This window comes from Rana temporaria, chromosome 6 (assembly GCF_905171775.1).
Source record: "Rana temporaria chromosome 6, aRanTem1.1, whole genome shotgun sequence".
NCBI lineage: Eukaryota > Metazoa > Chordata > Amphibia > Anura > Ranidae > Rana > Rana temporaria.
Window position 1 is genome coordinate 218,655,133 of NC_053494.1, and position 25,593 is coordinate 218,680,725.

Genomic DNA, 25,593 nt, shown 5'->3' on the forward strand with positions numbered 1-25,593 from the left:
CGATTACACTTTCTCCATTTACCACGACAATTCCATCTCTCCAGGTAACCCTTCTTGTTCCGCTTGCCTGGAGTCCTGAGTGACTTGCAGAGGAAATTCTACAAATGTTACCGCGCCACTCGCTCAACGTCTCTCTGGCCTCTTTCATGTGAACAGGTCAGGCAGCATTACTGACCAGACAACATCATCACCTCTGCGGGAACCTGCCGCCCCCCCCCCATCTGTAATCAATACTCTAAGTGAGAAGAGGGACGCCTATACCGGGACGGGCGTAACGTCAAAACCCAAACGCCTGAACAATGTAATCTTCCTGCACATGGTGTTATGGCTGGGAAATGTACCGGCTTTACCACTTGCCTACTGGGCACATTTTACCCCCTTCCTGAGGGTGTGGAAAAGCAGACGTTCCACCTACACCAGGCATGTCCAAAGTCCAGGCCAGGGGCCAATTGCGGCCCCCGCTCCAGTTTAATGTGGCCCCCCTGGTAATTTGAATATATACTGTATTTATCGGCGCTGCCTCCGAGGGCAAAGGGAGGGGGGAACAGGTGCTGTCAAATTACATACAGATGCCCCCGCGTAAACAGGAGATGCCCCTGAGTAAATAGGAAGTCCCATCTCCTGGGCTGTCATTGGACGACTCCTCTGTCTATCATAGGAGGCGGGACATTAAAGAGGCAAACAGGAGATTCTCCTGTATGTAATCTGTTGGCGCTCTTCCAGCTCTCCGAGGCTGCAGATAGGCATCGATCAGGCTGCATTCATGGCAATGGAGAGGCTGCATTCATGGCAATGGCGAGGCTGCAGATTGGCACTGATTAGGCTGAATTGATGGGCAATGACCCTTATTTTGCTTCACAGTTCTTTATTTACATTTTTTTTTTCCCTGAAACTTCCTTCCTAAAGTGAAGGTGCGTGTTATGCGCCAATAAATACGGTATATCCAAAAAACACGCCCGAGCTCATCTCTTCACCACACACAGCCACAAGGGCAAGAGAATTCTTATTGGGCCGTGTATTGGTTGCTCGGACAAACACACTTAGACAAAATTTTAATGGTTCAAAGAATGTCAGGCAAAATGGTTGGCCCTTACGCATGTTCACTTCATCAAATCTGGCCCTCTTTGAAAAAAGTTTGGCCACCCCTGACCTACACCATTGTCAGCCTCATTTTCCATACATTTGGGATTTCCATCTTCATGTATCCGTCTGCGATCCACATTTATATTTCTATGAGGATGGCAGTCGGAATGGATTAAACTTTGAGACCTTCCATTAATCTTGGAGGTCGATGGCGTTGGGTCGCTCTCCTATGAGCGTTTTTGATTTGTACTATTATCAGCTTAAAGTGGTTGTAAACCCACTTTTTTGACTTGTACCTACAGGTAAGCCTATAATAAGGCTTACCTGTAGGTAAGGAGAATATCTCCTAAACCTGTACGGTTTAGGAGATATTCCCCTCGCAATGCGCCGCAGCGCATGCGCAGGGGGGATCTACGGCGAAAGGACCGGCAGCCGCCGGACCTTGCCGAATTTAAATCTCCTGCGCGCACGCGTGGGAGTGACGTCATCGCCGCTCCAGCCAATCACAGCGCTGGAGCGGCGATACCCGGAAGACACGCCAGGCAAGAGGACATCTCGCTCGGCGTGGACCAGGTAAGTTCTACACACCTCGTTCCGAGGTAAGTATTTCATAATGAGATAATATGCGGTGCATATTAGCTCATTATGACTTTTGCCTTGCAGGAGAAAAAAAAAATTTGATGCGGGTTTACAACCGCTTTAATGGTGGCAGGAAGATTTTCATTTCTATCCTGAGTGTTTAATCCTGGACTTATAGCAGCTTTACGGACTATGCTTTATTTATGCGTTACTCGCAATCCGAGGTTCCACTGTACCTCCTCATCAGCGCCGCCCATTGGTGCCCATCAGCGCCGCCCATTGGTGCCCATCAGCGCCGCCCATTGGTGCCCATCAGCGCCGCCCATTGGTGCCCATCAGCGCCGCCCATTGGTGCCCATCAGCGCCGCCCATTGGTGCCCATCAGCGCCGCCCATTGGTGCCGCCCATTGGTGCCCATCAGCGCCGCCCATTGGTGCCCATCAGCGCCGCCCATCAGCGCCGCCCACCAGCGCCGCCCATTGGTGCCCATCAGCGCCGCCCATTGGTGCCCATCAGCGCCGCCCATTGGTGCCCATCAGCGCCGCCCATTGGTGCCCATCAGCGCCGCCCATTGGTGCCAATCGGTGCCCATCAATTCTACGTATGAGTGCCTCCTCATCCGTGTCCGTAAGTGAAGGAAAAAACTAAAATTTTATAAGAAAGAAAAGTTTTTTTAGTTTGTTTTGCAAAAAATAAAAACTGCAGAGGTGATCAAATACCACAAAAAGAAAGCTCTATTTATGGGAAATAAATGATAAAAATGTCATATGGATATAGTGTAGCATGACAGTGCAATTGCCATTCAAAGTGTGACAGCACTGAAAATGGGGGTGAAAGTGCCCGGTATTGAAGTGATTAAAACACCAAAAAAAAGTAATTGAAATACTTGGAGCGCCGCTCTAAAAGTGCTAAAATCTCTACTCCCGGCGATTCACAGGCATATGGGTGCCGGCACCTCCGATACTATCTTTTATAAGCAATGTAGGAGCGCCGCACTCCCGACAACCCCAACTCAAAATATAGTAAGGAGAGGCTTCGGGTAGATGGAGAATTCTCCAGGAATAGAACGGGTGGGATAAGCATCATGACAGCCCAATACAGTGGTCTCCAAACTGCGGCCTGGATGTGGCCCTTGGCTTGCTTTTATCCACCGACGCCAATGAAGGGCACAATTCCTTCCAATGACACCAACAATGAGGCATGGTTCTTGCCAGTGCCACCAACCATGGGCCACAATTCCTTCCATTGACTCCAACAATGAGGCACAGTACCAATGACAAATAATGGGGCACAATTTTTCCCAATGACATCAAAATATGGGGCCCAATGACAACAATGATGGGCTACAATTCCTCTCAATGACACCAACAATGGGGCCCATTGACACCAATGACAGGGGATTGTGAACTCCCACTGACACTGGGACATTTTGTACTCCCGATGGTTACAGTCCGGCCCTCTTAAAGTCTGAAGCCCAGTAACTGGCCCTTTGCCCCCTGGCCTTATATACACAAGGGAACCATCGGAATTACCTGTAACAACCCGGGAATAATGTCCTGCAAGATCTGATGCAGCGACTCCTTGGAAATCCTCTCAATGACTTTAGTTTGCATCTTGATGGCAGCCAGATTGATGGGATAGTCGGCAGTCTGGATGATGGGACAGAGGACTTTGATGCATTGCTCGGGGTGTATGGAGCTTGCTAGGGTGGAGGCCGCTTCTTCGGCAGCCCTGACAACCTGGAATACAAAACACGAGACATTATCGTACTGTATAAATTAGATGAACCCCCTCCCCCCCCCCCCGCTTTAGGAAGCGGCTGAGCTGGTATAATTTTTTTTAAAGTTAATTAACCTTAAGCATTTGTAAACCTCAGACATGAAATATGAAAAAAAGCATATCCTTCTATAGTGTGTACTTGTCTCAGTCCAGAGCACCAAGTGTCATTTCTGTCTGCTGCCTCCTTCCTCTGCTCTCAGCATGAATCACCTCTGACACCAAGAGAAAAAAAGGTGACAGGGGAGGGAGGGAGCTCCAGCAGATTGACAGCCTCAGCTCTGTTCCTGTGTGCAAGGGGGTGCGTCCCTTCCCTCCAATCAGCATTTAGAGCTCTGCTCACTGATATTATGTCACATGGCGTTCTGGCTTAGTTTGCCCTCTCTCATGGGGGTCTCCCTTCAGGGTGTGATCTGTATGGGCGTGATGACGTCAGGAACACGCCCTCTATAATGGGGGTCTCCTTTCAAGGGGAGCCCCACCTGGGGTGGTCTGTATGGGTGTGATGACGTCAGGAACAGTCCATGCACAAGACCGCTAGCGTGCGGAGGGGCAGGAGCGACCTTGCGATCGGGCAAGTATATATTCTTACCCAGTGCCGACCCAAGACATTGTGCTGCCTGGGACCAAGAATGAAATGCTGCCCCCCCGAAAAAAAATCACGCCAACCAAAAGGCCCCCACATTCATTATTTTATATCATTATAACTAAAGAGGACCTGTCATGGCTCTATACATGTATATAGAGGACCTGTCAAGACTCTTTACATGTAAAGGAATATAATGAGGACCTGTCATGGCTCTATACATGTATAGGAGTATAATGAGGACCTGTCATGGCTCTATACATGTATATAGGAGTATAAAGAGGACCTGTCATTGCTCTATACATGTATAAAGAAGTATAAAGAGAACCTGTCATGGCTCTATACATGTATAAAGGAGTATAACGAGGACCTGTCATGACTCTATAGATGTATAAAGAGGACCTGTCATGGCTCTATAGATGTATAAAGAGGACCTGTCATGGCTCTATACATGTATATAGAGGACCTGTCGAGACTCTTTACATGTAAAGGAATATCAAGAGGACCTGCCATGGCTCTATAAATGTATATAGGAGTATAAAGAGGACCTGTCATGGCTCTATACATGTATATAGGAGTATAAAGAGGACCTGTCATGGTTCTATACATGTATAAAGGAGTATAACGAGGGCCTGACATGGCTTTATAGATGTATAAAGAGGGCCTGTCATGGCTCTATACATGTATCCAGGAGTATAAAGGGACCTGTGAATTGCCGGCAGCCACAATGTCTTTTGCGCAAACTAATCAATGTACGCTAATTGTGGGTTTTTTTGTACCAAAAATATGTAGAAGAATACATATTGGCCTAAACTGAAGAAAATGGTTTATTTTTCTAAATTTTGGGGATATTTATTATAGCAAAAAGTAAAAAAAAAATATATATCTATATATATCTATATTTATAGCACAAAAAATAAAAACCGCAGAGGTGATCAAATATCACCAAATGAAAGCTCTATTTGTGGGGGAAAAAAGGACATCAATTTTATTTGGGTAGCGGAGCTGGCGGAACGGGCTGGCGGGCATCAGTATGCTGCCCCCCTAAAAGTACTGCCTGGTACCCATGGTACCACCCGGTCCCATCATAGGGCCGGCCCTGTCCTTACCCCTAGATACAAAGCAGCTAACCCATGCAGTGCGGGTTGTGCAGACAAAAAAAATAAATCATGCCATGTGTGAGGCTGAGGACAGAAGCCGCAGATGAACTCTCTCCTACTTACTACACAGTAGAATGAACAATGGGACTGAACAATGATTCTCCAAGACAATAAGCACCCTCTTCAAAAGTGTCAGGTTCTCTTTAAATCAATTTGCAATCATTTTATAAAAAGGTCAGATGTGGAAAGAGAGACAGCTGAACCCTGGCCAGGCCTCACCCCAGAAAAAAATTGCCAATTACTGTCCTAGGTGACTCCAGGAAACAGATGAAAGGACGCAATGTGCAGAAGCTATTTAATGACACTCGGCTAGGACACTCCGATCTGATTCCAGCGAAATCAATGCACAATGGTGAATCACTGACAGCAATTCCCAGTATGGTCATTTCCGGAGAAAGATGCCTACCAAAAAACCTGCCGGGCCGGCAATTCAACACCGACAAGCCAGAAAAGACAAATCCTGACATTGCAACACTCTACCTTAAGGGTATGCCAGTGCAAAAAAAAGTTTACCAATGTTTTACACCTTTCTCCAGACACGATATATATATATATATACACACACACACACACACGGTGGAACCTTGTATAGCGAGTAACGCGGTTAACGAGCGTTTCGCAATACGAGCGCTGTATTTTTAAAAATCCTTAGCTAGATTCAGATACCAGTAGATACGCCGTCGTAACTCTGAATCTACGCCGTCGTAAATTTAAGCGTATTCTGGAAACTAGATACACTTAAATTAGGCTAAGATACGAGCGGCGTAAGTCTCCTACGCCGTCGTGTCTTAGGGTGCAATATTTACGCTGGCCGCTAGGTGGCGCTTCCGTTGAGTTCGGCGTAGGATATGCAAATGACCTAGATACGCCGATTCACGAACGTACGTGCGCCTGTCGCAATTAGTTACGCTGTTTACGTTAGAGATACGCCGGCGTAAAGATAAAGCTGCTCCCTAGGTGGCGCAGCCCATGCAAGGTATGGACGTCGGAACTGGCCTATCTTTTTACGTCGTTTGCGTAAGTCGTGCACGAATCGGGCTTGACGTAATTTAAGTTCATGTCGAAACGGCGTACTTTGGAGCAATGCACACTGGGATATGTCCATGGACGGCGCGCATGCGCCGTTCGTAAAAAACGTCAATCACGTTGGGTCACGAGTAATTTACATAAAACACGCCCCCCTCATCCTCATTTGAATTAGGCGCGCTTAGGCCAGCCTATTTATGCTACACCGCCGTAACTTAGGAGGCAAGTGCTTTGTGAATACAGCACTTGCCTCTCTGACTTACGGCGGCGTAGCGTATATGCGATACGCTACAGTGCCTCAAAAGTGAGCCGCCCTACCTGAATCCAACTACCTGACTTGGTTTGCGAGTTGTCTCGCCAAACGAGCAGGATTCAGGCCATAGCGGTGTTCAGTACCGCGTTTGGCCTTTGGGCTGCCGGAGCCAAACGGCACAGTTCGGAAATGCTCAGCTGTCCCTGAGCCTTTCTGCGTGTTTCGTGTTTCCAAGGCTCTCCGGCGCCACCCCCCCCATCTCTGGCCACATGTGGTATTGCAGTCAATGCGGAACAAATTATTTTCGTTTCCATCATGGGCATCCGCTGAAATTTTTTCAGGGAGAGAAACTTTTGTCAGCAGCGATACAGTCGCATTTAACCCTTTCTTCAAACGCTAGCGGGGGGTTAAAAGTGCCCGCTAACGGCCGAATAGCGTAGCTAAAACGATGGTAAAATGCCGCTTTTTAGCGGCGCTTTACCGATAACACGGCCAGCTGGCAGTGTGAAATAGCTCTTGAAATAATTCAGCTTCACTCAATGCCCATATAAATATAGCCTAGAGAATGTACAGACCCCCCCCATTCTGCACAGACCCCCCCCATTCAGCACAGACCCCCCCATTCCGCACAGACCCCTCCATTCAGCACAGATGGACCCCCCATTCAGCACAGACGGACCCCCCTCCCCATCCCATTCAGTACATCAGATCAGCCATCAGCGCGGCACAGGCAGCAGGTTCCCTCCCCCTGTGTACACATAAACATTGGAGGGGGAGGCGGCTTCACTCTGCTCGCTGTGCCTGTGTGACATCCAGCCTGGGACTGCTCAGACAGCCTGCGGCCGCGAGACTCTTCAACACCTTCTTGATTTTCCAGGGGGGGGTCAATTGCCCCACTTGCCCTATGGAGCGGACGCCCATGGTTTCCATTGACTTCAATGGGGGAACTCGCTTTGGATTACAAGCATTATCCTAGAACGGATTATGCTCGTAGTCCGAGGTTCCACTGTATGTATGTGCATATATATTTTAAGGGTCACCCGATTATCAGGGGCCGATATTCACTTTTCTTGAAGAATCTGTATCAGTCACAGACTTACCGATATTGCCCCAGGGGGTTGTACCGGGGTGATAAAAATTATAGACCCTTAATTTCTTTGTAAGTGGGCAAACCTATAAAATCTGCAGGGGATCAATCATTATTGCCCCCCACTGTATACTTGCCTACTCCTACGATCCTCCACACACAAGACCGGTCCCTGTAGCGCCTACCCTCCTCTGCCCCCCCCACTTCCCGCGGTCTAGCCGTCTCATGTGGTGGACTGTTCCTGATATTATCAAGCCCATAGACCTGCTCTAGACGCGAGGACATCAGTAACAGTCCACCGTGTGTGTGTGTGAACCTTTTTCCTCTTATTGTCAATGGACGGACACAGCGCCTTAAATCTTGACAAGTGGGTTATGTTCTAGTTCATAGGTGAGGACTTCTCCTATGAACAGGAACATAACCAAATGTCAAGATTTAAGGAGCTGTGTCCGTCCATGGATGACAGAGAAAAGGATTTTACGGTGAGTACAAAAAATCCTATTTTTTTTTTTTTACCCGGAATTGGCTTTAACCACTTAAGCCTCGGACCAATATGCAGCTAATGGACCAGCCCCCTTTTTACAATTCGGCCCTTGCGTCGCTTTAACTGACAATTGCGTGGTCAAGTGACGTGGCTTCCAAACAAGATTGGCGTCCTTTTTTTCCCACGAATAGAGCTTTCTTTTGGTGGTATTTGATCACCTCTGCGGTTTTTAGTTTTTGCGCTATAAACAAAAATAGAGCGACAATTTTGAAAAAAAACAATATTTTTAACTTTTTGCTATAATAACTATCCCCCAAAAATATATAAAAAATTATTTTTGTCTTCAGTTTAGGCCGATACGTATTCTACATATTTTTCATTAAAAAAAAGTCGCAATAAACGTTTATTGATTGGTTTGCGCAAAAGTTATAGCGTTTACAAAATAGGGGGTAGTTTTATGGCATTTTTATTAATATTTTTTTTTTTACTAGTAATGGCGGCGATCAGCGATTTTTTTTCGGTACTGCGACATTATGGCGGATACTTCGGACACACTTTTGGGACCATTGGCATTTTTATAGCGATCAGTGCTACAAAAATGCATTGGATTACTATAAAAATGCCACTGGCGGGGAAGGGGTTAACACTAGGGGGCGGGGAAGGGGTTAAGTATGTTCCCTGGGTGTGTTCTAACTGTAGGGGGGGTGGCCTCACTAGGGGAAATGACTGATCGCTGTTCATACATTGTATGAACAGACGGTCAGGCATTTCTCCCCTGACAGGACCGGGAGCTGTGTGTTTACACACACAAAGCTCCCGGTCCCCGCCCTGTAACGAGCAATCGCGGGCAATCTGCCAGGCACGCGCACGGGAGTCAGGGCCCCCCCTAGTGGCCGCTTAGAGAGCCGACGTAAAGCTACGGTTCTCGCGCAGGGGAGCCGACCTGCCGCCGTACAACTGCGGCGGCTGGTCGGCAAGTAGTTAAGCGGTTAAATATAATGATGAAATCTAGCTGGGAGAATGAACAAAAAGTTGAAGATTCTGCAGCAATCCGTTGGGTCTCTCATTGCTGATTGGAACTCGTAGTAAACGATCGGGAATAACCTAAATGGATTATATTACACATACAGCCGTTTATGGTGGAGAAGATTACGTTCCATAAACTTTTGAATTTCACAATAAACAAAAAGTTATAAAAGTATCACTTCTGTTTGTTTGCGACACACAATAACACTTTATAGCTATACATACAGAGACAAATGTTACACACAAAAAAAACAATCGCTACCTAGAATTTGAAACGTCTTGTTCTTTCGAGCGTTAAATTTCCACGCAGAGAATAATGTGCCCATTAATTTAGGCTTCATTAGTTTTCTTTTACTCTGAACTGAAGTTTCTTGTTAATAAGTAAACCCTCCGGGGTCACTATGAAGCACTCTCATTACGCTCGGTATTTGGGGTGGATTTGAAGTGAGGGAGAGCAGATTTCAGAATCGCTGTTCAGAGGGTAGATCTGCATTCAAAGACAGAATATGCAAAATCTAAGCATAGATCCCCCCTGCTGAACAAAACCAGATCCGGGCCCATATGAAAGGGGTCTTAAAGTGGGGGGTTCACCCTAAAAAAAATTCTAACATTACATTCAGCTCACTACCGACATTGACAGTATGCAGATCTTTTTTTTTTGCCGTACATACCGTTTTTTTCGTTATCCCCCCCCCCCCCCGACTTCCGGGTAGTGAATCCCGCGGGAGTGGGCGTTCCTATGCACAGGCTAAGTGATTGACGTATGACAAAAGCTTGCTGAAAGAAGCCGGACTGCGAGTGTGCTCTAGACGGCGCCTGCGCACCGACGTTCGGCTTCTTTCAGCAACTCCTGACACGGCCTTATGCGCCGAGGGGAACCTTTTGTCATGTGTCAATCACTTAGCCTGTGCATAGGAACGCCCACTCCCGCGGGATTCACTATCCGGAAGCCGGGGGGAAAATAACGAAAAAACGGTATGTACGGCAAAAAAAAGATCTGCATACTGTCAATGTTTTGGGAGGCGGCGTGCTGACGTCACCGCGTACTGTTTACCTGATACAGGCTGTGTATCGAGTGGGCCGGCTCAAATTTTATTCGTTTGCCTACATTGACATGTAAGTGTTATTTTATTGATTTCGATATTAAACCAAGACGTTATTACGCTATGTGGAGTCTTTCTGCTTTCTTATATCCTTGGATGACCCATCGAGAGATGCATCTGTAAAGATTATTCACTAGGATTTCACCGCTGTTGCTGTCCATTGCTGCCTATGGGATATCCATCCATGCCTCTTATGCGCAGTTTGATCTCTCTTAAACCAGAGATCAATTCTATTCGGTAAGAGGCTTTTTTATCATTGGTGGAGGATCTTTCTGTCCAGCACTTTTCCTTGTGGATTGAGTTTATCACCTGGGAGATTTATTTACTTGCCTCTGTGGCGGGACAATTTATTCATTGAACTTTATGTCACTTTTTGTTCACTTATCACTTATTTAGCGCGATCTCTTCCCTTTTTTTGCATATTTGACAGTGTAGTATAACACTTTTTGATCGCTGCTTTCCCCTTTTTTTCTTTTTCACTGTTAACAAGCGCAATATTTTTTCCTACATACTGTCAATGTTGGTAGTAAACTGAATGTAATGTTAGAATTTTTTTTTAGGGTGAACCCCCGCTTTAAGCCAGGGGCAGCTGCAGGGGAGAGGAAGGAGTGCCAACAATAGCTGTGACATGGGAGCATCACTGTTCCCAGGCGTTTCCAGCTGTTGGGAGAGCTTTCTCCTCTCCCCTGCAGGCGCCACTGGCTGAAACGGGGGGGGGGGGGGTCACATGACTGGACTGAAGTGGGCTGAGAACAGGCGAGTCATTTATGACCACAAATCATCGAGCACATCTTTGCTTCCGCCATGTAATCTTGTAATTTGCTCAAAGTAACCCAAGTGTAGCTGCAGTGGTGTAAATTAAAACTGAAGGCTCGGGCGAACCTCCCATTATCTCTTATAGGAAGAATTAATTTAATTAAAATGAAGCTACTCTTGTCTTGTTGTATATATTGCGGCACTCTCCAGTCTGGATTCCGAAATCTCTCTTTCAGCAGCTAGACTCCTCGGTGGCTTCCTTCTTGTGGCAATCACGCCCGGCTAGATTCAGCAAGAAGATCCTGCGTAGGCCGTGGACACAGGGGGGACTTGCCTGCCCAGACTTCCACACCTACTTCTTAGCGGCAATGCTCACTCATGCACATAACTGGCGGGTATCGGACAATACCAATGCATCAGTCGTCCTGCAGGCAGCACACTTGGGATCCTTTGAGGCAGGGCTGATCCTAGGCAGGTGCGTGGGGTGCAGTGCACCCAGGCGCCACAAAGGTGGGGGCACTGAAGCACCAGAGTGCTCCCCTCCCTCCTCCTCTCCTTGTCCAGAGGCGGCTCTCACCGCCACCACTGTGTTTCCTGCTCAAGTCCGTCCCCCCTCCCTCCTCCTGTCAGAGGAGGCGTGTGAAGCAGCGGCTGTTTCTGTGTGGAGAGAGACCAGCTGTGTAGTGACGTCGCTGGGGGGTGGCGCGGTCCGTGCCCAACGTGTTCTCATTGTCCGTGTTAAGGGAGCATCTCTGTGTTTGAGTCGTTGCCATATAAACATTTGTAAAAGGGAGGAGTTGGAAAGATGACCACACCCATGTAGGGGCGCCAGAAATATTTCTGCACCCAGGCGTCTGTGACCCTAGGATCGGCCCTGCTTTGAGGCCCTTCGACAAAAAACACCCTCTATAGAGGAACGGGGGGGTTCTCCGGTGCTTTTGACACTGGCTATGAAAGTTATTATTAAAGCATGGTACATGGTAGTGATCAAACCTAACTTGGCGAAGGCCAGAGGGTCCCCCAACACTCCTCTCTGGTGTAATCCCAGGTTGCGGGAATTCCGCTCTCGGCAGGACCCCGGTTTGTGGGCCAGTATTTGAGGGATATCTGTGATGAGTTGGGGTTATTTACATTTGACAGGCTTAAAGACAAATTTCAGCTTCCAGACTCTTTCTTCTTCAGGTTCCTACAGCTCCGCCAAGCCTTTAATTCACAATTTAGGTCGGTCCAGCTTCGGCTGGAACTTGATGACTTCTGAGATTCTCCTGGCTGAGGCTGATCTCTCCAAACCACTATCTCAAATTTATCGTGCACACCTGCCGTCCATCAAGGTGGGATTGGATGGTCTGCGCGATTTGTGGGGGAGCTGGACGGTGAGGATTGGGAAGATATGTGGGACTATCCACTCCAGCAGCTGGTTGCTACTAGAGACAAACTGATCCAATTCAAAATCCTCCACAGGATCTACTACACGCCCCATCGCATATACCCATGCATGTACTGGCCATTGGGACTACCAGGAGTTTCCCGGTGGGCCGAAGGCTCAGTTGGGCCGGTTTCAGTGACAGCCAGTGGCGTCACTAGGGGCAGGCTTTAGGGGCTATAGTTCCAAATATGGGGCTCATATACCCGAGTCCTACAACCCACTACCGGGCCATAGCCTCTCTGCATCATATCTCATTGCCCGCCCTCTCTTTGGTGACCCTGATGTAAGTGGGGGGGAGGGGGGGGCTCTCTGGGGGCCCAGATGCAAGACTGAGGCTCTCTGGGGACTGATGCAAGGGGGGGCTCTCTGTGGACTCTGATGTAAGGGAGGCTCTCTGGGGGGCCCTGTTCTAAGGGGGGGCTCTCGGGGGGCCCCGTTCTAAGGGGGGGCTCTCGGGGGGCCCCGTTCTAAGGGGGGGCTCTCGGGGGGCCCTGTTCTAAGGGGGGGCCCCGTTCTAAGGGGGGGCTCTCGGGGGGCCCCGTTCTAAGGAGGGGCTCTCGGGGGGCCCCGTTCTAAGGGGGGGCTCTCAGAGGGCCCCGATGTAAGGAGAGGCTCTCTGGGGGCCCCGATGTAAGGAGAGGCTCTCTGGGGGCCCCGATGTAAGGAGAGGCTCTCTGGGGGCCCCGATGTAAGGAGAGGCTCTCTGGGGGCCCCGATGTAAGGAGAGGCTCTCTGGGGGCCCCGATGTAAGGAGAGGCTCTCTGGGGGCCCCGATGTAAGGAGAGGCTCTCTGGGGACCCTGATGTAAGCAGGGGGCTCTCTGGGGACCCTGCAAAAAAAGACGTTTATACTTGCAGTGGAATGTTTTTACTTATATTTTTGTGCAATTGCGTATAGTTTATCTACTGTTTTTGTGCGTGTTTGAAAAATTAAAGTGGGCTGGTGTGGTCTGGACGAAGTCCAGGGCCAAATTCTTGTTCCAGTCCAGCCCTGCGTATACCCGGCCTTGTCGGTCAGCTGCTGAGATGCTCTGGTACCCCAGCAGACTTCACGCACATATTTTGGGATTGCCCACAGATTCAGGACTATTGGGAGGGAGGTAACTCAATTTATTTATAGCTTAACTACCATCCCTATTCCCATGTCTGCATCCTCGGCCTGGTGGAGCAACTGGCACTTGCCAAAGCAACACACACCCTAATAGGTATCCTCCTTTTTTACGCGAGAAGAGCCATAGTCTTGAAGTGGAAGTCAAACACCCCTCCCACCCTGAACGCATGGAAGCAGATAGTTAACACAATGATACCCCTCTACAAAGCGACGTATCTGTCTCTAGGTTGCCCCAAAAAATATGAAAAAAAGTCTGGCACCTGCGGACAGACTCGGAGTCCACAACAGACGCCCAGCCCTCTGGGGAGTAGCTCAGACAGATTCCATTGGTATCCACCCGTAACACTTAGAGTTGAGACCCATAATCTGATCGGGTAGACGGAGGTGAGGCATGGGGCACAGTGAGGGATGGGGCACAGTGAGGCATGGGGCACAGTGAGGCATGGGGCACAGTGAGGCATGGGGCACAGTGAGGCATGGGGCACAGTGAGGCATGGGGCACAGTGAGGCATGGGGCACAGTGAGGCATGGGGCACAGTGAGGCATGGGGCACAGTGAGGCATGGGGCACAGTGAGGCATGGGGCACAGTGAGGCATGGGGCACAGTGAGGCATGGGGCACAGTGAGGCATGGGACACAGTGAGGCATGGGACACAGTGAGGCATGGGACACAGTGAGGCATGGGACACAGTGAGGCATGGGACACAGTGAGGCATGGGACACAGTGAGGCATGGGACACAGTGAGGCATGGGACACAGTGAGGCATGGGACACAGTGAGGCATGCCCATGGACACAGTGAGGCATGCCCATGGACACAGTGAGGCATGCCCATGGACACAGTGAGGCATGCCCATGGACACAGTGAGGCATGGGCACAGTGAGGCATTCAGATGGACACCCTAGATATTTTCTCCTTCAGTCAATACATTTTCCACTTTTTTCGTGGTGAAATTAGGCGCCTTGGCTTATATTTGGGTCGGCGTATACTCGAGTATATACGATAATTATTTGTGTCATTTATCATTTTCCTTCCACTTCACATTATGTGCCACTCTGTGTTGGTCTCTCACATAAAATCCCAATAAAATACATTTACATTTTTGGGTGTAACATGACAAAATGTGGAAAATTTCAAGGGGTATGAATACTTTTTCAAGGCGCTGTGATTTTGGAACAAGGATCACTTCCAGTACCTTGAAAAAAAGTATTCATACCCCTTGAAATTTTCCACATTTTGTCACGTTACCAGTGCCGGCCCAAGACATTGTGCTGCCTGGTACCAAGAATGAAATGCTGCTCCCCCCCCCCCCCCCCCCAAAAAAAAATTCCGCCCACCAAAATGCCCAAACATCCATTATTTTATATCATGATAACTAAAGTGGACCCATCATGGCTCTATACATGTATATAGGAGTATAAAAAGGACCTGTTATGGCTCTATTCATGCAATTAGCCCCACAGAGGAGAGCGGAGCTGGCGGAATGTGATGGCGTGCGGGCGGCAATTTGCTGCCCCCCTGAAAGTGCTGCCTGGTACAATGGTACCATCGGGTCCCATGGTAGAGCCGGCCCTGCACGTTACAACCAAAAACAAATTTATTTCATTGAGATTTTATGTCGGAAAGCAGATGTGAAGAACCACAGATCAAGGGGAAGCAAATGAGAAAGATTCCAATATAAGGCGAGCCAATTGCTCACGGACACAACATTCAGACTATCTGTGCCCAAAGAACAAATAAATCATCTGAAAAATAAATAAATAAAAAGGTAGAAAATTGACATAAAACTGTTTAAAACATATACATATATATGAACAACAATCATTTCCCTACTGAATCTCTACAGGTCCCTGCAGTACACAAATCTATTGTACGGGGCGAGAGTCGGTTCGGTGCAACTTGTCCATTCATTCATAGAGGGCTCTCCTCATTCTACGCACACAGAGCCTTCCATGGCAGAAACCCAACATGTCATTTTCCCTATAAAAACTGGTCCTGGCAGAATGTCAAATGACTGGTGAAAGTATACACTGAGTAGGTGGCACATAAAAACAAGGATCAGAACACAATGTCTCTTGGAACGTTACCAGAAATCCAGTAACAAACCTCTGACTGTTCACCTAAATGATCGCTATGTGATTAGGATGCCCCAAGAGCTCCCTCGGAACTTCGCAGACGAGAAGCCGTGCGCAATACCGGAGAAATGAAATGCAGTGAAAACCTTGGACTGCGAGTAACGCGGTTAACAAGCGTTTCGCAATACGAGCATTTTTTTTGAGTATTTTCAAGGGCCTCCGGGTCCCCCCCCCCCCCCCCCAAATGCGGTATTGCATTCCATAGAAGTCTATGCGGAATGAATTATTTTCGTTTCCTTTGACTTCTATGGGGAAACTCGCTTTGATATGCGAGTGCTTTGGATTACAAGCATTCTCCTGGAACGGATTATGCCCGTAATCCGAGGTTCCGCTGTATGTATGTATATATATATATATATATATTTTAAGGGTCGACCGATTATCAGGGGCCGATATTCACTTTTCTCGAAGAATCGGTATCGGGCACAAACTTACCGATATTGCTCCAGAGGGTTTTACCGGGGTGATGCCTGCAGGGTCTATGATAAAAAATTACAGACCCTTCATTTCTTTGTAAGGCCCCTTTCACACTGGGGCGTTTTTCGAGCGTTATTCAAGCGAAGCCTCATCTGCAACGAACGTTTTAGGGTGTTTTTGCAGTGCCTCAGTGTGAAAGGGTAAGGCGTTTTTTACAGTGCTTTCAATTAATTTCAATGGAGAGGGGCGTTTTTGGAGCGTTTTTTTTTTTCAGCGCCCAAAAGCTGCTCCAAAGATGCTGCTTGCAGGACTCAGTGTGAAAGGTTCCATTGAGATGCATGGAGAGCGTTTTATGAGCGTTTTAATAGCGCTATTTTTAATGCTAAAACGCTGTAGTGTGAAAGAGGTCTTAGTGAGCAAATCTATAAACTCTGCAGGGGATCAAATCATTATTGACCCCCCCCACTGTATACTTGCCTACTCCTCCGATCCTCTACACACACACAAGACGACTGGTCCCGGTAGCGCTTGCCCTTCTCCGCCCCCCCGCGGTCTAGCCGTCTTATGTGGTGGACTGTTCCTGATGTCATCGAGCCCATAGACCTGCTTACTTCTATCCTGCAGGGTATGGGAAAAAACCTTGCAATGCCCTGTAACCGCTATAGGGGGTCCCTATCAAGTACCGTATTTATCGGCGTATAACAGGCACCCCAACTTTAAGAGGGAAGTTTCAGGGAAAAAAAAAAAAAAACTTTCCACAGCCCCCCCTGCGTATAACAAGCAGGCAAAGCTTACCCTCCATTTTCAGGGTAAAGTGAGTGTTATACGCCAATAAATACAGTAATTCACACGGATCAATAATGGCCAGACGTGCTTCTCGAGAAGCAATGGCCCAGAGCATGATCCGTATCCACCCGTCTGTCCCAAAATGATAAGTCCTCTGTCCCCCAACTGCATCGTACCTCTTTATGGGAATCCTTGTGCGCCTCCAGAGTCTTCATGATTGTCAGCTCGGCGTAATTTTTAAATCTGGCTGGCTGGTTCCTCAGGATTTCCCGGAGTACTCGTAATGCAAGAGCTCGAATTGCATGCTGGGAAATAAGAATAGAAAAAAAGTGAACACTGAGAGGTTCTGGATGCAAATTGTAAAGGCGAGAAACTGAACCCCAATCTAAGATTTAATCCCATTTAGACAACACAATTACAAGATTCTTCACTGAAGGGTACAAAGGCGTGTGTACAAAAAGATCCCTCGGGAATCACATCAAAGGAATTCACATGTCATCTATCAACGCTGCCTGATTTTTATCTTTTTTTCTTTAAAGCAAACACCTTAAAGGGGTTGTAAACCTTTGTGTTTTCTCACCTTAATGCATCCTATGCAGTGTCCGGCCCCTGAGCCCCCCCCCCGCCCCCCCTGTTTTACTTACCTGAGCCCCAAATTTCCATGGGCGTGATCCCGCGTCGCTCTCTCCACGGGTTTTCCTTGGATAGATTGATAGTAGCGCAGCCATTGACTCCCACCGCTGTCAATCAAATCCAATGACGGGTGCTGGGGGGCGGGGCCGAGTCATACACTCTGTCTGCGGACACAGATTGTATGACACTGGAGCGTGCCCGCAGGGTAACCCTCTCGGGAGAGAGCTTCCCAGAGGGGTTATCTAATTTGGGGAGAAGCCGCGAGAGCCGCCGTGGGACCCGCAGAAGAGGAGGATTGGGGCCACTCTGCGCAAAACAAAATGCACAGTGGAAGTATGACATGTTTGCTAGTAAAAAAAATAAAATAAAAAAAACCTGAACCTTTAATATCACTTTAAGCCTGGTACAAACTAACTGGGCTGCATGAAAAAAAAAAAAGACAGCTCTGGTCGGAGCCGCTGTACTAACAATCCGACATCAGTATAGTGATCTCCATATCTAAGCTGTTGCGTTCTGACAGGGGAAGAACCCCTGCCCCCACCCTCTGATCTGCAGTCTCTGCGACTGGCCAAGAGCACTGATCAGGAGTCAGTTGGATGCTGGTTTTCCAGCATGCTCTTCCGACAGACCGACATACACATGGGCCGAATGTTGGCCTTCTCTTTTTTGACTCCTGCCTGTAACAGAACGCTGGTCCAATGCCAGTGTGGACGTGTTCTGTCTGTCATGGTCACTGGGTCAGGAGGCGGGACTGTGTGTGACCGCAAGCGGAGGCAATTCAAATGTAAGCCGTTACAGCGAGCTATCCCACTCTGTGACCCGGCCAGCTCTCCTCTTCGTCCATGCTCTTTTCCCGTGATGATCCGGCCACCCTCTCTCTTCCTCTGCACAGGTCACGCTGCAATAGAGGGCGCTGGTCACGCCGCATTGGTCGAGCACTGGTCACGCCGCATTGGTGGGGCGCTGGTCACGCCTCATTGGTGGGGGCGCTGGTCACGCCTCATTGGTGGGGGCGCTGGTCACGCCGCATTGGTGGGGGCGCTGGTCACGCCGCATTGGTGGGGGCGCTGGTCACGCCGCATTGGTGGGGCGCTGGTCACGCCGCATTGGTGGGGCGCTGGTCACGCCGCATTGGTGGGGCGCTGGTCACGCCGCATTGGTGGGGCGCTGGTCACGCCGCATTGGTGGGGCGCTGGTCACGCCGCATTGGTGGGGCGCTGGTCACGCCGCATTGGTGGGGCGCTGGTCACGCCGCATTGGTGGGGCTCTGGTCATGCCACATTGGTGGGCACAGGCGAGGCTGCATTGGTAGGCACCGGTCACGCCGCAATGGTGGGCACAGGCGAGGCTGCACTGATAAAGTTGCAGTTAATATTTATTTTTGTAACCTGATTGCATAAAACATTTAAGTGTCATTTAATGAGATAATTGATGAGAGCGTGTTTAGGGGAGGAATTAGGGACAGGGTAGGGGGTTGGGTGGGGCAACTGGTGGCGAGAAACCCTTAAAGTGGTTGTATAGTAATTTTGGTAACTTTTACCTAGAGGTAAGCCTATAATAAGGTTTACCTGTAGGTAAAAGAAAATTCTCCTTGCAATAAACCTCTGACTGCAGCGGCGCATGCGCACAGGGGATTCCCAGCAGACGCCGGACCCTGCCGGAAAGATGTCTCCCGCTCACAGCGCTGGAGCCATGATACCGGGAAGACACACCGAGGCAACATATCAGCTACCTCGACGTGGACCAGGTGAGTTACCGACGCCTCGTTCTAAGGCAAGTATTTCATAATGAGCTAGTATGCAGTGCACACTAGCTCATTATGCCTTTTGCCTTAGAGTTATTAAAAAAAAATAAAAAAGTTCAGTGGGTAAACAACCGCTTTAAGGCCTGTCTAGTAGCTCAGGACTTGACATTTTGAGCCCTGAGGTATGGTATATACATCGTTACGTCGATCCAAGCTGGACCAACATAACCACGTAGAACATGCCGATGCCTGGAATTCTTCAATGAGATTTAAATTAACACCGGTAACACCGGTTGCAGAACTCACATCTTTATCTCCTAAAGTCTCGAGGAGAAGGAGGAGAATAGTCTTGAAGTGTTCCTCCCAAACACCGAGGTTGTCTTCTCTAGTAATCTTCAGCAGTTCACAGAGGGCGCCTTTCCTCTCCTCCACTCGCTCATTGTGATTGGACAGCTCTTTCAGCAGGTCGGCCACAAAGTCAGAGTGGTCAATAGAAACTGCAAGAGAATAAAAAGTACAAATGGTGGTCAGTATAAAGGATGCGAGTACAAGGAGCACCTAGAAGAAAAAGTGTGTGGGTTCCAACCAACCGTCACGCAGCTGGTCCATGTCATCATCGAACACGGCTTCCTTAAGTGCGGTCTTGTCATAACTATTTATAGAGTCCGAGTAGGGGTAAGGGCTGTACTCTCGTCCGCGCGGACCGGTAAAAGCGCGAGGTGGTTGTGTGTTCAGCAGTGAGGTTTTGTTGTCCAAAGCCATCCGTCCTCCTTCCACAACATCTCCTCCGCGGTGATCGCCGACAGGAGAGGCCATTCCAGCTTCTCGGGAGACCTGAGGTGTAGAAAACAGAATATAAGGCCAAAGAATAAATTCTCAGGACTTGCTTTGCGATAAATGAGATCATTTCAGTAAAAATCCAAGTTTTAGCAGCGATTTACCGTCACTACCTGGCTGCTAGCAGGGCGCTTTTAACCCCCGCTAGCGGTTGAATAAAGGGTTTGTAAATCTGACACCATAACAACCATGGTGTCGTAATGATTGAAGTGTCAACACCAGCTATTGCTCCGATAAATTGCCCGTGAAAAATCGCTTACCCCCCGTGCACGCCCCCAACCCCCCCCCCCCCCCCCCCCCCCGGGCCTTGACACAATTTTCGTCCACACAGCCGGTCCCCGGTGCCAAAAACTTTAAATAAATACCAACCAACCGGCAAAGTACTTACCAAGTCATCCTTCCTTCCGTCCCGCTTAACCGGCTCATTTAAGTCCTCTTGGCTGCGGAAGCTGAATTTCTCGATGGCTTCGGTGACGCCGCGGAGCGAACTATAAATCTCATCAGAATTCAGGTTTTCGGTGTCATAATCTAGAAGGCTGGAAGTAAAAGAGGGGATTAAAGCAAAAAAAGACACAGATATCGGATACAGTCCACCTCATCAGCAACAACTCAACAAGCTCAACAATTCTCCCGAGCAGCTGGAAGTGTGATGGAAGGAGACAAGCCGGGCACAAATCGGTGCAAGCCCTGCATGAGCACTGCAGGGAAGAGACATCCCGAAATATGGAACAAGCATTGAATGAATGGACAATGCAAACAGCAAGAGATGAAGAAGTACAAATACTTGTGTAACAAATACCCTACACTTCAGTCATAGGGGAGAATCCACAAATATTAAATGATTGTGCAAACCACGAGATCTTCCCTGCAACCGACCACAGAATAGACATTCAGCACAATGTCCCGTCATTATTTAGCGTATTAAAGGTCTGAGAGAATATTTTTATTGTCCATTTATCAACTACCTATATCCGTACGACACACAAGTTTTAGGCTACTTTCACACTCAGAGCACTCGAGCGTTAGTGGTAAAATGCCGCTGTGCGGGTCGCTTTTACCCCAGGGGTTAACAAGAGGTTAAAAGAGCCCGAAATTTGCAGCTGCCCATCGCTTTCAATGGCAGGGGCGGCATATACACAGCGCTCCCCCACCACCCCATTTTTTTCCCGTCCTGCAAGCGCACTGCCCCAGTGTGAAAGCACTCGGGCTCTCACACTGGGGAAGCATGAATTAAATGTATAGAATTTTTTTCCTAGAGCTTTGTTTTGGTGGCATTTGAACACCACCGTGTTATTTATTTTTTGCACTATAAACAAGAAAATACCAATTAAAATAAATAAATAAAAAAAACACAACTTTCTGCGATAAAACACATCCAAGTAAAAAAAAAAAAATCCAGAGGAGGAAGAAGAAAGAAGAAGAATAAAGAAGAAGTAAGAGGAAGAAGAAAGAAAAGGAAGAAAGAAGAAGAAAAAAAAGAAGAGAAGCGAGAAGAGGAAAGAAGAGAAGAGAGAGGAAGAGAAGAGGAAAGAAGAAGAGAAGACAGAAGAGAAGAGAGAAGAAGAAAAGAGAGAAGAGAAGAAGAGAAGAGAGAAGAAGAGAAGAGGAAAAAAGAAGAGAAGAGAGAAGAAGAGAAGAGGAAAGAGAAGAGAAGAGAGAATAAGAGAAGAGGAAGAGAGAAGAGGAAAGAGAAAGAGAAGAGGAAAGAAGAAGAGAAGAGATAAGAGGAAAGAAGAAGAGAAGAGAGAAGAGGAAAGAAGAAGAGAAGAGGAAAGAGGAAAGAAGAAGAGAAGAAGAGAAGAGGAAAAAAGAAGAGAAGAGAGAAGAAGAGAAGAGAAGAGGGAAGAGAAGAGAGAAGAGGAAAGAAGAAGAGAAGAGAGAAGAGGAAAGAAGAAGAGAAGAGGAAAGAAGAAGAGAAGAAGAGAAGAGGAAAGAAGAAGAGAAGAGGAAAGAAGAAGAGAAGAGAGAAGAGGAAAGAAGAAGAGAAGAGAGAAGAGGAAAGAAGAAGAGAAGAGAGAAGAGGAAAGAAGAAGAGAAGAGAGAAGAGGAAAGAAGAAGAGAAGAGAGAAGAGGAAAGAAGAAGAGAAGAGAGAAGAGGAAAGAAGAAGAGAAGAGAGAAGAGGAAAGAAGAAGAGAAGAGGAAAGAAGAAGAGAAGAGAGAAGAGGAAAAAAGAAGAGAAGAGAGAAGAGGAAAGAAGAAGAGAAGAGGAAAGAAGAAGAGAAGAGGAAAGAAGAAGAGAAGAGGAAAGAAGAAGAGAAGAGGAAAGAAGAAGAGAAGAAGAGAGGAAAGAAGAGAAGAGGAAAGAAGAAGAGAAGAGGAAAGAAGAAGAGAAGAAGAGAGGAAAGAAGAGAAGAGAGAAGAGGAAAGAAGAAGAGAAGAGAGAAGAGGAAAGAAGAAGAGAAGAAGAGAAGAGAGAAGAAGAGAAGAAGAGAAGAGAGAAGAAGAGAAGAGAGAAGAAGAGAAGAGAGAAGAAGAGAAGAGAGAAGAAGAGAAGAGAGAAGAGAAAAGAAGAACGAAGAAGAAAAAAGAAAGAAAGAAGAATTAAGAAGAAGGAACAGGTAGAGGCGGATGATTTCTTTTATAGAAAAGGCAACATTTAGGGAATACTGTTGCTTTAACAGTGAGAACTACATTATTATTTTAAAGGAGACAATGGCAGCCAGGCAGGCAACAGTCCCCAATGGCACACGATGGAACAAAAGGCATTCAGCAATGACCGGGTGAACCGGTGTCACAATATTACATTTCATTTTTTACTATTCATTATCAGTATAAGCGATGTGCAGACTGTTGGCACTATATAAATCCTGTATAATAATATAAAAAACAAAACACCAATCAGGAAAAACAACGTAAATAAGTGACAAACACCAGACGAGAAGGTGCTTTTTGTCGCAATAAACGGTGGACAGTCTATAAATGATTTCCCGATTCTCAGGAAGAGACACAAGTCGCTCAAACTGATATATTGGGATGAGGAGCTGCAATGTAAAGCCCGGGGAAAAGCTCTCATTTTAATAGTCTGCTTATAAAAACATTCTGTGCTTTATAAACACACGGAGTCTGAGCAGCACACAGGTGTCAGAGCCGTAATAACCTGACCTGAGTATTTACCTCTAAACACGGGACAGATTGGCACAATAAAAAATCACGACATCATGAAAATATGTTAATCTATAACTCAAATGTTACACATCCAATCCCGTTTATCTGATTTATAATACATAAAAAAAAAAAAAGTCTTCATGAGTTTAAAGCTGGTTCCTACATTTGGCAATTTTCAGTCAATTTAAAGTTTTATTGATGCAACACGTTCTACTCTGCTCTACTCTGATCCCCCGCTGTGACAGTGAGCGGGGGACCTTCTCCCCCATACCCACAATAAAAATACAAAAAAGGCGTGGCTGTGTGGGGCTCTGCCCACATGGTTGCGTCATTCATTCACAGCGACCTGTTAAATAAATGAACTACAACTACAGTCTTCCACCGCGGCAGATGGTTTGCAGTTCTCGATGAACTGAGGGGCGCTGGTGATCGTTCTTGTGGCTCGTTGATCTTCCTGATCTCCAGGAACTGTCTGCCCAAATGGAAGGTACAGGCAGACAGTTATACTGAGATCCTGCAGATTCTGTTCAAAATCAGGACGACGTCTGCATTTGCAGGAGTGGAGGAGGAGAACTAAGCGATCAGCAGTGTTTGATCGCTCAGTTCTTGGGGTAGAGCCGGTAGGGGACAGCTGCAGCCATCTAGGCAAGTATTTTATTTATTTATTTTCTTTTACCATTCCCTCACTTCTCTTTTAATGTATTACTTTGTAAGAATTATTAAGAAAGGAGAAATTAGCATGAGCCGTGCAGCAATGAAATGAACTTGAAGGTTTCCTGGAAGCTACATGAAGATACACATTCAAGATAAATACAGAAGTGTATCACAGCCCCCGCCTACCAATCGCACCCCCCCCCCCGCCTACCCAACCACAGACCCCCTTACCTACCCAACCACAGACACCCTACCCCGTCTACCCTACCACAGCCGCCGCCCCCCCCGCCTACTTAACCACAGCCCCCCCGCCTACCCAACCACAGACCCCCCCTACCTACCCAACCACAGACCCCCCCCCTACCTACCCAACCACAGACCCCCCCCTACCTACCCAACCACAGACCCCCCCCCTACCTACCCAACCACAGACCCCCCCTACCTACCCAACCACAGACCCCCCCTACCTACCCAACCACAGACGCCCTCCCCCCTACCTACCCAACCACAGACCCCCCCCTTCCTACCCAACCACAGACCCCCCCTACCTACCCAACCACAGACCCCCCCTACCTACCCAACCACAGACCCCCCCTACCTACCCAACCACAGACCCCCCCTACCTACCCAACCACAGACGCCCTCCCCCCTGTCTACCCAACCACAGACGCCCTCCCCCCTGTCTACCCAACCACAGCCGCCGCCCCCCTGCCTACACAACCACAGCCCCCCCGCCTACACAACCACAGACCCCCTACCTACCCAACCACAGACCCCCCTACCTACCCAGCCAAAGACCCCCCTACCTACCCAGCCACAGACCCCCCCCACCACACCAAGCTGCTGGCTTCATATAAACAGATTCAGCTTTAAAAACCACCCCACATGGGGTGCAGACTGCAATAATATTGTGACACGAGACAAGTCAAACAGGCGGCTGAGTTACCTCGGAGAGTATGAGCGTCTGAGCGCCTTGTGGGACGGCGCAGCGGGGACTGAGTGGGATGGCAGAGGTAGGTGCTTGGACAGCCCATCTGCACTCCAGCCCCACAGCCGGCTGCCGCATGGGGGAAGGAAGGATTGGGGAAAAGGACAATGGGTGGAGAATGAAAGAGAGAAATAGTGGAGGAAAAACAAGGAAGAAGGATAAAATGATGCCATAGAATTTCCTCCTTATCACATCTGAGCAGCCCATGTGACTATAGAGTCACACATGTGGGCGTATACACAGTTGTAAATGACCGCGCACACTCCCTTCCCTCCATGCCCACTAACCAGCTAAACACAACGGGGGGCGGGATATTACATGTAGAAATAATGGAGGCTTCACCTCCCTTTTAATTCTTCAACACAGGCTGGAGGGGCGTGACGCAGCCTGTGATTGGCAGCAATCCACCGACTATTTCCACAGACTTGATTGCGGATATATATATTTGTATGACAAGTTATAACAGATTATTAATATTCATCATTTATTTTTTACTCTCTATTCCAAAGGCTTTTTTTATTTTATTTATTTTGAACATGTGACCAGAAGCAGAGGACTAGAAGCTCCTCCTGCTTATGTTTCCCTGCAGACAGGCTGGGAGAGAGCCGGGTCATGTGACAGCAGGATATCCATTAGGAAAAAGGTACTTAGATATTATTTTTTTAAATTATAATTTCAGTATCGTCATCCACATACAGAAAAAGAAGGGACGATATAAATCAAAACGGTGTGTGTTTAGTACAGGGAAAACTCTGTTGCGAGTAATGCGATTAACGAGTGAATACGAGCACTGTTTTTTTTTAAAATCTCGACTCAGTTGGCAAGGGTTGTCTCGCAA

General features: G+C 47.9%; 1 protein-coding gene across 20 annotated transcripts in view; it reads right to left on the reverse strand.

The window, feature by feature from the left end:
- Positions 1 to 25,593, reverse strand: part of CLASP1 (cytoplasmic linker associated protein 1) — a 267,383-nt gene that overhangs the window by 3,285 nt on the left and 238,505 nt on the right. For all 20 annotated transcript variants that reach the window (XM_040358262.1, XM_040358265.1, XM_040358264.1 and 17 more), the window contains 5 exons: positions 20,396 to 20,543; positions 19,761 to 20,004; positions 19,477 to 19,667; positions 16,970 to 17,098; positions 3,195 to 3,401 (listed from right to left, as the gene is read on the reverse strand). In XM_040358262.1, coding sequence (XP_040214196.1) covers positions 3,195 to 3,401; positions 16,970 to 17,098; positions 19,477 to 19,667; positions 19,761 to 20,004; positions 20,396 to 20,543 — 919 coding nt within the window. The remainder of the gene's footprint in view (positions 1 to 3,194; positions 3,402 to 16,969; positions 17,099 to 19,476; positions 19,668 to 19,760; positions 20,005 to 20,395; positions 20,544 to 25,593) is intronic.